Source organism: Pteropus vampyrus, unplaced genomic scaffold, assembly GCF_000151845.1.
Source record: "Pteropus vampyrus isolate Shadow unplaced genomic scaffold, Pvam_2.0 Scaffold8, whole genome shotgun sequence".
Lineage (NCBI taxonomy): Eukaryota > Metazoa > Chordata > Mammalia > Chiroptera > Pteropodidae > Pteropus > Pteropus vampyrus.
The window spans coordinates 12,865,031-12,880,194 of record NW_011888789.1 but is presented as its reverse complement, the minus strand read 5'-3'; the positions used below and the strand labels follow the sequence as shown (position 1 = coordinate 12,880,194).

The 15,164-nt window shown below is 33.8% G+C and overlaps 1 protein-coding gene across 1 annotated transcript in view; it reads right to left on the bottom strand.

Moving 5' to 3' along the window:
* LOC105300956 (disintegrin and metalloproteinase domain-containing protein 5-like) overlaps nt 1–15,164 on the bottom strand; it is a 164,375-nt gene that overhangs the window by 87,583 nt on the left and 61,628 nt on the right. The window contains exons 12-13 of the mRNA XM_023520046.1: nt 11,242–11,378; nt 554–737 (exon numbers count right to left, since the gene is read on the bottom strand). Coding sequence (XP_023375814.1) covers nt 554–737; nt 11,242–11,378 — 321 coding nt within the window. The remainder of the gene's footprint in view (nt 1–553; nt 738–11,241; nt 11,379–15,164) is intronic.

Sequence of the window (15,164 nt, the reverse complement as noted above, 5' to 3'; positions counted from 1 at the left end):
TAAAATTATATAGATTTCAACTGTACAGTTCAATAATACATCATCTTTATATTGCATTGTGTTCACCACCAAAGTCAAATCTCCTTCTGTCATCATATATTTGACCCTTTTCATTTAAAAATGTTTTAGTGGTACCGCCTATCAATACAAAATTTTTTCTCCCTATATTTTCTCTCTATATTATCAAATGGGATAGCACTTTGCTATCCCACTGGTAATAGTCTACAGTATTCAGATGTTCTGGTCTGTGTTTGTTACCACTTGTTGTGAAAGGTATATTTCTTCAACTGCTTCGTCAACTGTTTGTGGTCACTAATTCTAATTTTGTAACTGATGCATACACTAAAATGTCATAATATTTGAAGGCAAACATTATCTAAAGGACCTCTGCTTACCACTTCAAAATATAGCAAAAAAGGAGACACAGACTTCAAATTTCACCAAAGAAAGTCTTTTTAAAATTTATTTTTCTAAAAATAAGGTCTTTATCTTATTTTCCACCTATTACGTATATTAGGAAATAAAAAATGTTTTGAAAAAAATTTCTCCTCACCTCTAGAGTGCCACAATCACATTGTTCACCTTGTTCCAACTTTCCATTGCCACATATCTTCCGTGATTTGTAAACTGGCATATCATGAAGGATTTTATTAAGACAGTCAAGGCCAGAATCTGAAGCAAAATATTTAAACTCATCCAAGTTACAGGTGCTAAAATCCTTTACACCCCCAGAGTGCCTAAAATATAAAAAACATGGTATGATCAAACTTATTGCTCTATATCTCTACATTTTCCCAATGTATGGTGTTTTCAAGAGTATTTAAAGAGGATTATACTTCATGGAAAACAAAAAGGCAGCCTCGAGCTTTGGGGTGCCCTAGGCCTTTTGCCGAACTGCCTCAGGCTCGGTACTGGTAGCAGCCAAACTCAGTCCAATGTATGGTCTCTTACAAGTGCCTCCAAGTCCAACACAAGCAGCGAACAACTGTGGACAGCTTTGTAGCTTCTACCAGGTTGCCCTGGGCTGGTCACAGGCAATAGCTGTCCTTGGCCTACATGGGAGCCCCTTGCAAGAGGTTCTAAAACCAACAGACCCAAAGGCTGCTGTCAGATGTCAACGAATCACCATCTGATTAGCCCCACAAACAGCACAAACAAAGGGTGGACACAACAGGCACAGAAGCCCATTTGAGCGAATCCTACTTCATGGGATCAGCCCCAAAACAGCAGCACATATACTGTGGACTTGGCCAATCTTTGCAGCCAGTATGCCTGTGAGTCAGTCTCACCCACCAACATGCCAACAGCAATCAAGGCTCAACTACAACAGGAGAGCCCGCATGGTCCACACAAGGAAAACTCCTGGAACACCCAGCACAGATGATCAGGGAAACTGGACCACTGGGCTACTACATAAGGCCACTCTACCAAAATTGGGAGATGTAAAAGGTCAACCTAATACATAGAAACAAACACAGAGGAGAAACCAAAATGAGAAAACAAAGATGTCTCAAAGTAAAAAATAGGGGAAAATTCCCGAAAAAAAAAAAAACTAAAAAAAAAGGAAGAAAAGCAACTTACCAGATACAGGCTTCAAAACACTGATTGTAAGGATACTTGATGAACTTAAGGAAAGATCTCAGTGAGAATTCCAACAAAAACATAGTATGCAGAAAAAAGGACATAAAAACCATTAAAGAAGACCTAGTCAGAAATGAAGAATACAATAACTGAAATGAAGAATACATTGGAAAAAAATCAACAATAGATTAGATGAAGCAGAGGATCAAATCAGTGATTTGGAAGATAAAGTAGTAGAAAACATATAATCACAACAGCAAAAAGAAAGAAGAATCCAAAAACATGAGGATAGTTTAAGGTACTTCTGGGACAACATCAAGTCTAACAGTCATATCAAGGGGATACCAGAAGGAGAAGAGAGAAAAAACATGGGATTGAGACACTATTTGAGAAAATAATGACTAAAAACTTCCTTAACCTAATGAAGGAAATAAATATACAAGTTCAGGAAGCACAGAGAGTCCCAAGCAAGATGAACACAAACAGACCCACACCAAGATACATCATAACCAAAATTACAAAGATTAAATACAAAGAGAGACTCCTAAAAGCATTAAAAGACAGGCAGGTGTTATTTACAAGGGTATTTCCATAAAAACATCAGCTGGTTTCTCTCAACAGAAACTTTGCAGGCCAAAAAAACATTGGCCCAAAATATTCAAAGCAAGAACTTAAAACTAACTACTCCATTCAGCAAGGCTAGCAATTAAAATTGAAGGTGAGATAAAGAGCTTCACAGATAGAAAAATAAAGCCAAAGAAATTCATCATCACCAAGTCAATATCACAACATACGTTAAAGGATGGGCAGAGAGGAGGAGGAGAATGGGAAAGGGCAGGGGAGAAGGAGGAGAACAAAAAGAAAGGAACATAGATATAAATAATAAAATGGCAATAACTGTGTACCTATCAATAATAACTTTAAATGTAAATGGATTAAATACTCCAATCAAAAGACATAGGGTAGAAGAATGGATAAGAAAATAAGAAACATACATATGCTGTGTACAAGAGACCCACTTCAGATTGAAAGACACACACAAACTATAAGTAAAAGGACTGGGAAAGATATTTCATATAAGTAGAAATGAAAAAAAAAAGCTGGGGTAACAATACTTATATCAGACAAAATAGACTTTAAAACAAAGCTATAATTAGAGACAAACAAGGACATTACATAATGATAAAAAGATCCCACAAGAGGATATAAACCTATGAAACCAACATAGGAGCACCTAAATATATAAAGCAAATATTGACCACATAAAGGGAGAGATTGACAGTAGTACTGTCATAGTAAGGAACTTTAGCACTCCATTCACATAAATGAACGTATCTTCCAGACAGGTAATAAACGAGGAAATGGTGGCCCTAAATGACACACTAAACCAGATGGTATTAATTGATATTTTCAGAGGAATTCACCCCAAAGAAGCAGAATATACATTCTTGTCAGGTGTACATGGAACGTTTTCCAAGTTGGACCACATATTAGGCCACAACTCAAGCCTCAGCAAATCTAAGAAAACTGAAATTGTATCAAATATCTACTCTGACCACAATGATATAAAACTAGAAATCAATTACAAGAAAAAAACTAAAAAACATACAAACACATGAAGGCTAAATAACACACTAACTAAACAATGAATTAGTTAACAATTAATACCTCGTGAGACAACTGAAAATAAAAAAACAATGACACAAAATCTATGGGACACAGTAAAAGCAGTGCTAAGAGAAAATTTCATAACAATATAGGTCTGCCTTAAGAAATATGAAAAATCTCAAATAATCTAACCTGAAGGAACTAAAAAAAATAATAACAAACAAAGCCCACAGTTAGAAGAAGGAAGGAAATAATAAAGATCAGAGTGGAAATAAACAAAATAGAGCATAAAAAAAAACAAACAATACAAAAAATCAATGAAATCAAGAACTGGTTCTATGAAACATAAACAAAATTGATAAACGTTTTTCAAAGAGACTCATTAAGAAAAAAGAGAAAACCCAAATAAATAAAATCAGACATGAAAGAGTAGAAGTGACAACTGACAACACAGAATACAAAGAATTATAAGAAAATACTACAAGTAATTATATGCCAACAAATTGAAGAAATGGGTAAATTTCTAGAAATTCACGATCTCTCAAGATTGAATTAAGAAGAAAACATCTGAACAGACTAATTACTACTAACAATATTAAGTAATCAAAAAACTGCCAATGAATGGCTTCACAGGTGACTTTTACAAAACTTCAAAGAAAAATTAACACCTATACTTCTTACGCTATTCCGAAGATTTCAAAAGAATGGAAGGCTCCCAACCTTAATTTACGAGGCCACCATTACCCTGATTCCAAATCCAGACAAAGACATTACAAAAATAAGAAAATTATAGGCCAATATCTCTGATGAACATAAACACAAAAATCTTCAATGAAATATTAGCAAATAGAATTCAGCAGTACATTAAAGAAATAATACACCATGATCAAGCGAGATTTATTCTTGGGATGCAAGGTTGGTTCAATACCCACAGATAAATTAATGTGCTACACCACATAAACAAAATGAAGAATAAAAATCATATGATCATATTAATAGTTGCAGAAAAAACTTGTGACAAAATCCAGCATCGATTTATGATATAAACTCTCAGGAAAGTAAGAATAGAGGTAACATATCTCAACAGAATAAAGGCTGTATATGAAAAATCCACAGCTAACATCATATTCAATGGGGAAAAGCTAAAAGCATTTTCCTTAAGATCAGGAATAAGACAAGGATGTCCACTTTCTCCACTTTTATTCAAGATAGTATTGAAACTCCTAGCCACAGCAATCAGACATAAATAAATAAATAAATAAATAAATAAATAAATAAATAAAAGAAACGAAAGGTATCCAAATTAAAAACAAAGTAAAAGTGTCATTATTTGCAGATGGCATGACACTACATATAGAGAATCCTAAGGATCCCACCAAAAAATTGTTTACTCTGACAAGTGAATTCAGTAAAATAGAAAGATATAAAATTAATATTTAGAAATCAGATGTAATATTATACACCAGTCATTGAAAGAGAAATTAAGAAAACAGTACCATTTATAATTGCATCAAGAACAATAAAATTGAAAGAGAAATTAAGAAAACAGTACCATTTATAATTGCATTAAGAACAATAAAATTAAACAATATGCTACTAAAGAATGACTGAGATAGAAGAAATAAAAGGAAAGATCAAGTGTGATACAGAGAAGCAAATAAGAATGAAAATAAAACATATCAAAACTTTGGAGGATACAGCAAAAGTGGTAATAAGAGGAAAAGTCCATATTAATACAGGCCTATCACAAGAAACAAGAAAAGCCCAAATGAACAACCTAACATTACATCTTAAAAAGCTAGAAAAAGAAAAACAATGAAGTCTAAAGTCAGTAGAAAAAGAGAAATAATAAAAATTAGAGCAGAATTAAATGAAATTGAGGACAATAGAAAAAATTAATTCAACAAAGAGCTGGTTCTATAAAAAAGTTAAGAAAATTGACAAACCCCTGGCTTAACTCACTAAGGAAAAAAAGAGAAATGACACAAATAAACGAAATCAGAAATGAAAGAGAAGTTATGACGGATACCACCGAAATATAAAAGATCATATACTATGAAAGATTACATGCCACCTAATTTAATAACCTATAAGAAATGGAAAAGTTCTATTAAACACACAACATTCCTAGACTGAATCATGAAGAACTAGAAAATTGAAATAAACCTATCAACAGTAAGAAAATTGAAACAGTGATCGAAAACTTACCCAAAAGTAAAAGTCCAGGAACCAGATGGCTTCACTAGTAAATTATACCAAACATTCAAAGATGATTTAATACCTGTTCTCCTCAAACTTTTCCAAAAAATTGAATAAAATACATAACTCATTTTATGAGGTCAACATTATCCTGATACCAAAACCAAGTAAGGATCTCTCTCTCCTCTTTCTCTCTCTCTCTCTCTCTCTCTCTCTCTCTCTCACACACACACACACACTCTCACTCTTCTTTTTCTCTCTCTCTCTCGATCAATATCTCTGATAAATACAGATGCAGAAATTCTAAACAAAATATTAGCAAATGGAATGCAAAATACATTAAAAAATTATACATCATGATCAAATGGTGGTTCATTCCAGGGGCACAAGGATGGTTCAATGGAAGCAATTTGATCAATATGATATCTCACATTAATAAATAAAAAATAAAAATCATATGATCATATTATAGATCCAGAAAAGGCCTTTGACAAGATACAGCATCCATTATAATTAAAACACTTGATAAAATGGATATAGAAGGAAAGTACCTTAACATAATAAAGGCCATATATGACAAACATTCAGCCAATAATATACTTAATGGTGAAAACTAAAAACCTTCCCTCTAGCGTCAGGAACAAGACAAGGATGCCTGTTCTCACCACTTTTATTCAAGATAGCATTGGAAGTCCTAACTAGAGCGCTAACAATGAAATTTTGGAAAAAGAAATTTTAAAAAATCATTTTACCCTACCAATAAAAAGAAGATAATCCTAGGAGCAAACTTAACAAAGGATGTGAAGGACCTATACACTGAAAACTTCATGACAGTTTTTAAAGAAACTGAAGACACAAAGAAATGGAACGATATTCCATTTTCATATATTGGAAGAATCAACTTAAAATGGCTATATTACCCAAAGCAATATATTGATTTAATGCAATCCTCATAAATATGCCAAAGGCATGTTTTAAAGAATCAGAACAAAAAATAATTAGATTTATATGAAACCACAAAAAACCCAAATAGCCAAAACAATCCTGAGAAAAAAGAACAAGGCTGGAGGTATCACACTGCCTGACTTCAAATTATACCCCAAAGTGACAATAATAAAAACAATATGTTATTGGCAGAAAAACAGACACACAGACCAGTGTAACAGAATCAAGAATCCAGAATTAAACTTTCATATAAATGGGGCAACAAAAGAGCCAAAAACCACAAAATGGAGAAAGGAAAGCCTCTTCAATAAATGGTCCTGGGAAAATTGGAAAGCCACATGCAAAAGAATGAAATTAGACTTCTATCACCATATACCCAAATTAACTGAAAATGAATCGAAGTCTTAAATATAAGACCTGAAACAGTAAATCGAATAGAAGAAAACATAGATACTAAACACATGGACCTTGGATTTAGAGAGAATTTTATGAATTTGACCTCAAAGACAAGGGAAGTAAAAGCAAAAATAAATAAATGTGACTGTATCAAACTAAAAACTTCTGCACAGCAAAAGAAACCATCAACAAGGCAAAGAGGCAACCAACAGAATAAGAGAATATATTTGCAAATGAAAATGAGCTAATACCCAAAATATATAAAGAACTCCTATGACTCAATAACAACAAAAACAAACAATTCAATTAAGAAATGGGCAGAGGATCTGAACAGATACTTCTCCCAAGAAGACATACACATGGCCAACAGACATATGGAAAGTTGCTCAATGTCAGTAGCTATTAGAGAAATGCAAATCAAAACCACAATGGATACCTCCTCACACCTATTAGAACAGTTATCATCAACAGAACAACTAATAACAAGTGTTGAGAGGTTTTGAGAAAAAAGAAACCTTCATACACTGTTGGTAGGAATGTAAACTGGTATAGCCACTATGGAAAACGGTATGGAGGTTCTTCAAAAATTAAAGGTAGATTTACCATATGACCCAGCAATCTTTCTTCTGGGTATTTATCCTAAAAACTTGAAAACATTTATTCACAGAGGTATGTGCACCCCAGTGTTCATAGCAGCATTCATCATCGTGGCCAGACATAGAAACTAAAGTGTCCTACAACAGATGGCTGAATAAATAAAATGTGGAACATATATACAATGGAATATTACTCAGCCATAAGAAAAGATGAAATACTGCCATTTGTGACAACATGGATGGGTCTTGAGATTATCATGCTAAGCAAAGTAAGTCTGAAAAAGTTGAGAACTATAAGATTTCACTCATGTGTGAGATATGAAACTGAAAGCAACAAACAAGACAAACAGAGACTCATGGACACAGACAAAAGTTTAGTGGTTATCAGAGGGAAAGGAAGAAAGGTGGAGGTAGATAATGGTAAATGGGGTCAAATATATGGTGCCCAAAGGAAATTTAACTTTGGGTGGTGAACACACAATGCAATATACAGATGATGTATTATTGAACTGTATACTTGAAATGAATATAATTTTATTAACCAATGTTGCCCCAATGAACTTAATTTTAATAAGTAAATTAAATAAAAGACTATAACAAAACACAAAGACAGATCCAGTAATCCCACTTCTGAGTATTTATCAACAGAAACCCAAAACACTATTTCGAAGAGACATATGCATCCATATATTCATTGCAGCATTATTTACAATAGCCAAGATATGGAATCAACCATGCTGTCCATCAATGGATGACTAGATAAAGAAGAGGTGGTACATATATACAATGGAATATTACTTAGCCATAAAAAAGAACAAAATCTTACCATCTTCAACAACATGGATAGACCTAGAGGGTACTGTGCTGAGTAGAATAGCTCAGACAGAGAAAGACAAATGTCAACTATTTCACTTATACATGGAATCTAAAAACAAAATAAAACAAAAACATATTCATAGAAACAGATACCAAAATGATGATTACCAGAAAGAATGGGGTTAGAAGATGGATAAAGAGAGGAAGAAGAATATAGTCAATAAATTGTGATAAGTTTGCAAGGTGGCATATGATTACCAGAATTAGTGGGGTGATCACATTATAAAAATGTTGAATCACTAATTGTACATCTGAGACAATATAACCAACATAAGACTGTATATTAACTATACTTATATACTTAAATAAAAAATATTTTTAAAAAGTAGTGAATAGAAATCAACACGGAGATGGCCCAGGTAGTAGATTTGGCACACAAGTACTTAAAAAGGGCCACTATAATATATTCAAGTAATTAAAGAAAAATGTTTAATTAATTCATAGAAATCACAGTCTTATAGAGTGAACATTCAAAATAGAGTACATAGTAAATTTACATAAAATTCTAGAGCAAGGTAAACTAATTGTAGTGATAGAAATCAAGTCAGTGTTGCCTGCATTAAGGGTGGAAGATGGACAGCCAAGTGTCACAAAGGAACTTTCTACAGAGATGAAAAAGTTGCATACCTTGATTGGCACTGTGGTTCAAAGATTTACATATATTTGTCAAAAGTCATAACTCATACACTTAAACTATGTGAAATTTACTGTGGGCAAATCACACATCTATAAAGTTGATTTTTAATAAAGTATATAAATAAAATACTCAAAATTCTTCTAAGAAACTATCAAAAGGAAGAATAAATAAATAAATAAATTTAGTTACCTACTTTCTGTTTTAACAAAAATTTGGTAATCAGGAGATAAAATTAAATAATGAGAAAAATATACTGAGCTGACTAGGTCATTATTTCCAACATATTTACTGAGCACTCTTCTAGGCAACTATTAAGCAGTAAAAAGTAGAACCTCCTAGGGACAAAAAGTATGAAGCTCAGGAAGTAAATATGTAGAATAAGTCTGATAGTTATTGGAATGATGAAGAAGAAAAATAAAACAACATAATGTACAAGGGAATGAAAGATACTATTTTAGAAAAGAAGACATTTACTTTTAAAAAAACTATAGCTAACATAATACTTATGAAAATTGAATGCTTTTCTCTTAGGGTTGGAAACAAGGCAAGGATATCCACTGTCACCACATCAATTTACATTAGACTGAAATTATTTCAAGTTTAATTAAGCAAGAAAAAGGGATTACAGGCAAACAGCTAGAAAGGAAAGAATAAAACTGTTCTCATTCATGTTTATTCATGTTCATATTCTTGTTTATAGAAAATATTACAGAATCAACACATAAAATCTCCTGGAACTTCTGATGTATTTCACACATTAGAAGCACCCAAAGTCGATATACAAAAATCAATTATATTTCTATGTTCTAGTAATGAAGAATTTGTAAATCATATTAAGAAAACAATTATGGTCATGATAGCAAAAAAAAAAAATACTTAAGGATAAATTCAACAAAACAAGTACAAGACCTGTAAACTAAAATACAATTACATTGCTGAGAAAAATTAAAGAAGATCTACTTAATGAAGACATATACCATATTTAAGGATCGAAAGACTCTATTATTGTTAAGATAGAGATTCTCCCAAAATTGAACTACACAATTAAACAATGCAATACTTTTCAAAATCTCAACAGGAGTTTTCATAAAATTAGAAAGCTGGTAATAAAATGTATATGAAAATGCAAAGGGTGGAAAAACTTGGGGACTTGCACCACCTGATTTCAGAATTCAATATAAAGCTACAGTAATAAAGACAGTATGTTTTTGCATAAGGGTAGACATACAGATTATTGATATAAAATTGAAATTCCGATAAAAATTCCACACATTTGTGGTCAATTGATTTTTGACAAAGTTGCCAAGGCAATTAAGGGAGGGAAAGGATGGTCTTTTCAACAGGTGGTACTGGAATAACTGGAAAGCCATATGGCAAAAATAAAAATGAACTGAAACAAATACACAATAATTAACTCAAAATATATCATAAAACTGAATATTAGAGCTATAAAAACATGATGCATGAAAAAAATTTATAAAGTATGCTTCATCAAAATTAAAAACATTTTCTTAAAAAATGCACTATAAGAAGAAAATCATGACTCATAGCCAGACTATATAAACCATTCCTACAACTCAATACATAAAAATCTTAGTTTTTATTTTTAAAAATTGGACGAAATATTTGAATATGCCCTTCGGCAAAGAAGACATACAAAGCTATCAAGAATGAAAATCTGTTCAACTTTATTAGCTCCTAGGGAAATGCAAATTAAAACCAATATGAGATAATATTACATACCCACTGTAATGATTCAAGTTAAACATACTAAGCACATCAAGTCTTGGTGATAATGTGAAACAACCAGGATTGGCTACACAACTTGTAGGAACCAATGCAGAATGGAAATGCAGGGCCCCTTGTTTAAAAACAAGGCAAAAGTATTATTAATGGTGCTAAAATTAAAAGCTTCTTTCTCTTTGGCAGTCTCTCAATGGGTCATGGTGTTATTTATTTGCAATTTAATGACTTTCTAAATAAAAAATTTTGTAATTAATTATTAACTTGAATTGTACTGTTTGTCGCTATATTGTACAATGCCAGTTTTAAATGCATATATCAAAGCAATAAACTTTATGCAGAATCACTGAAAATATATAATTCATCTGGCTGATCACTAGTGGGTGCTTTCTATCAAGACAGAAAAAGAAAATACAAGCCGGACTGGAAGGTAGAGAGGAGAAAGAGACTTTTTCCCCAGGCCTGGAAAGTCCTGGGAAGTTTTGGACCTATTTTTGGTGTGTGTTCCATTTGCACTTGAAAAGAATGTGTATTCTGCAGTTGTTGGATAGAGTGTTCTATAATTGTCAATTATTTCTATAAGTGTAAAAGTTCCTAAACAAACAAACAAACAAACAAAATTTAACAAATATGCATATTTCATAAAGAAAATTATCTTACACTGCTTTTGGTGACATTATGCAAACATCTCCTGAACAATAGCAGGTGTCAGAGTTATCAAAACTCAATCCCACATTAAGACCAAGCAACTGCACGATACTGACAGTAAATGACTCCAAAGATGAACCTTCTGGATACTAAATATAAGGAAAATAAAAGAAAAAGATTTAGCTGAGAGTCCTATTCAGTTATTTTTAACAACCAATAGTTACTATAATCAAAAATTAGTATATAAAACTCATTTTTAATCTTATTAATGCATCCAAGATATCTATATAGATGCAATTGTAGTAGAGTTATATAGGCATTTGAATGATAGATTTATAAAACATGGATAAGTAAATACCAGAGTTTAATTACAAAATACTATTACTTAATGACAATACCAGTTATCTTAGCAAATATGTCTTAAACCCCACATTGTGTTGCTTATTTGATACTTTAAACAAAATGCCTCTAATCTTTTAATAACCAATTCTACATTTTCTTTGTATAAGGCAGCCTCTAAAATGGGTCAAATGGGTCCTAATGATCTCTGCCTCCTGCTATTTACACCCTTGTGTGTTCTGACTCTATTGCATGTAAGCTGGACTTATTGACATGCTTCTAGTTAACTAAAAGAGTGGAAGTGATGGGTCATCATTTCCAAGGTAAGTTATAAAAAGACTAACTCCTTGGATTCTAAGTCTCACTCTCCTTACTCTGGGGGAAACCAGCCAGCTATTACATCATGAAGTAGGCCTATGGAGAGGCCCACATGAGTGAGCTTGGAAAAATATTTTCTGAGGTCTTCCAAGAGCCACATCACTGAGCTTGGAAGCAAATACCCTCTGTTGAACCATGAGATAACTACAGCCCTAGCTGACACCTTGATTTCACCCAGTAAGCTGCTCCTAGATTCCTATCCCACAGAACTCTGTTGTTTTCATCTGCTAAGTTTTAGTATAATCAGTTATATAGCAATAGATAACTAATACACTCCAGTAGGTATTGTTCTCCCTTGGATCACTTCCAATTTCTGCACATAGATGTTTACAGCAGCTTTATTCATAATTGCCAAAACTTGCAAACAACCATGATGTCCTTCAGTAGGTGAACGTATACATAAACTGTGGCACATTTCGGCCAACAGAGTATTATTCAGCACTAAAAACAAATGAGCTATCAAGTAATGAAAAGAAATGGAGAAACCTTAAATGCATACTACTACATAAAAGAAGCCAATATGAAAAGGCTATATAATATATGATTCCAACTATATGACATTCTGGATAAAACATAATTATGAAGACAATGAAAAGATTTATGATTAAAAGTGGGGAAGGGAGAAATTAATAAGCAGAGCACAAAGGATTTTGAGTACAGTGAAAATGCTCTATATGATACCATAATGACGGAGATATAAATATATATATATATAAATATATATATGATTTGTCCAAATCCATAGAATGTACACCAAGATTGAACCCTAAGGTAAACTATGGACTTTGGGTGATTCTGATAGGTCAATGTAGGTTCATCTTTGGTAAAAAAAATACACACACACACACACACACACACACACACACACACACACACACACCCCCCATCATGGTGATTGACGTTGATGAAGAAGTCTATACATGTGTGGGGTTAAGGTGTATATGAGTAATCTATGCATCTTCCCCTCAGTTTAGCTATGAACCTAAAACTGCTCTAAAAATAATCTTTTTTAAAAAAAATGTAGTTGGTTCCTGATGGACAAGGAACAAGACAGCATTGTGAAGGAGTGGCAAGTAAAGAACAGTTTAGAGGAAAAGATGTCCATGATAAATGAAGATGTTTCTAAATTTTCTATCCCACATATTGCCCAGGGTTGCTTATTGTTCAACTATAGCCACTAACAGGTAGAAAACAATAATCAATTGATGTACTGGACATTTCAGTCCACCTTCAGAGGAAAAATAGTAATTTCATTTATTGGAAGACTTCTTGGTCCCAAGTAATCTCTCCTTCTTTCATCCTAGCTTTTGATCAAAAGTTCTTAGGACAAAATATGAGAATTTTCCAGGACACTCCTTATCTCCTTCAGAGTTACACACATCATTAACAATAACCAAGGAACACATTTCACTTCTCAGGAGACACAATGCTGGTCTCTTGAAAGAGGCATTCAATATAACTTTCATGTCTTTGATGGGTCCCAGATAGCTGGTTTAGTTGAGAGATATAATGGTCTCCTCAAACAATTCCTTTTCAAATTCGAGTCTAGCAAATAGACCCCTAAATGGGTGTCCATATTGTCCGAGGTCTTAATCTCTCTTAATTCCAGGAGCCTTGGATGACTTGCACCTCATGCCAACTTCTAAAATCTTTCTCGGTTATCTTTTCCTATATTTAAAGGAGCTATGTCTTGTCTTCATGTATACAAAGATTCATTATATATGAGGATCTTTAATTATGTCTCCCCTATCTTTATAATTTTTTTATCTTGTCCCATCCCCGTAAGAGCTGGAGGCCTGTCCAGGGTGTATACTCCCCTGAGATCAATTAACCATAGATTTCCTCACAGTCCAGTCATTTGCTAATCTGGTATGGGACACATTTGGGGGTCCCACCACAAGTACACACACACACACACATACGCGCGCGCACACACACACACACACACACAAACTGTCAGATGCAGCTGCACATTATCTCATTGGCTGTTGATCACTATTAGTCTGGGTGTTTTCATTGGTTTGCAATCTGGAGCCCCAAATTTTCCAAGTAAGCCACGATTTCAACCAAACATGGCAAATGCTAGGGCTCACATACCACTGAGTTTGGCTGATACAAATCCTGCAATCCAAAGACCTCACCCACTTGCATGTCACTAACCAAACCATCAACTGAGGCAAAGGGCCCATAGTAACTGCCTATAGCTTAATTGTAGAGCCCCAACCTCAGGCACAGATATTTTAAATAGCAAACAACCTGACACCCTATTAACAATATACACGTAAATCAGGTCATATGATTTAAAACCTATTTACAACAGAAGCTTTCTCATCACCTAATATGGCAAAACATTAGACTGTTGGACACTTTTAGATCCAGCCATGCTTAATTTGAACTTTAACCGTGCCAGTCAGGCTCTGGCAAAGATGCCAACATCACTTTTTTAGCTGTGCACCCATAAGCCCCTTGAGTTAAAAGGTATTTATAAGTCAAGATTCCAAGGTCCAGGCCCAATAATTCAAATTACACAAGTGCCTCAGCATCATTATAATACCACAGAGCCACAAAAACAAGACCTACATTAACTCAAGTGGGTATCAACTTGAAAAGGATACCCTAGCTCTACTTCGCAAATATTGCCCCGGTCCAGGATCTCACTGCTAAAACGACATTACCTCAGATGACATCACTCCAACCTAAGACTTCTCTTTTGGAAATGACTTTGCGTCCTGCAATGGAGACAACTTCACCTCAGACACTAAGATCTCCACCCCAGCTAGGCATGCTCATGGACTGCCTCTCCTAAGGTACAATTGAACACGGGAAATTTATTGGTTTTCTTCCTTTGCTATTAAGAACTCTATTGTTTCCTGAGCTTATTGTCTGTGTAGCACATGATACTGGTATACATTTTATTCTTTGTCAAACATATGACCCTACATTTCACGTCTGAAGGAAAATTTGGTCAAGGTTACTACTATCTGTGCCATTCTAAAAGCTGATGGAGGTTACTGCTTTCCTTAGAAGTCGCCTGCCTCATATCAGTGAACATCCTGAACCCCTGGGGAGAGGACCACTCACTCACCAATGCCTCTCCTCATACCCTCTCCAGTTTTCTACCACAACCACCTCTTCCCCTTGGTTACATACAAATACCTCGAATCGTTACATATACTTTCTCCAACAATATAAACCACCTGATCTGACTGCCACGTTGA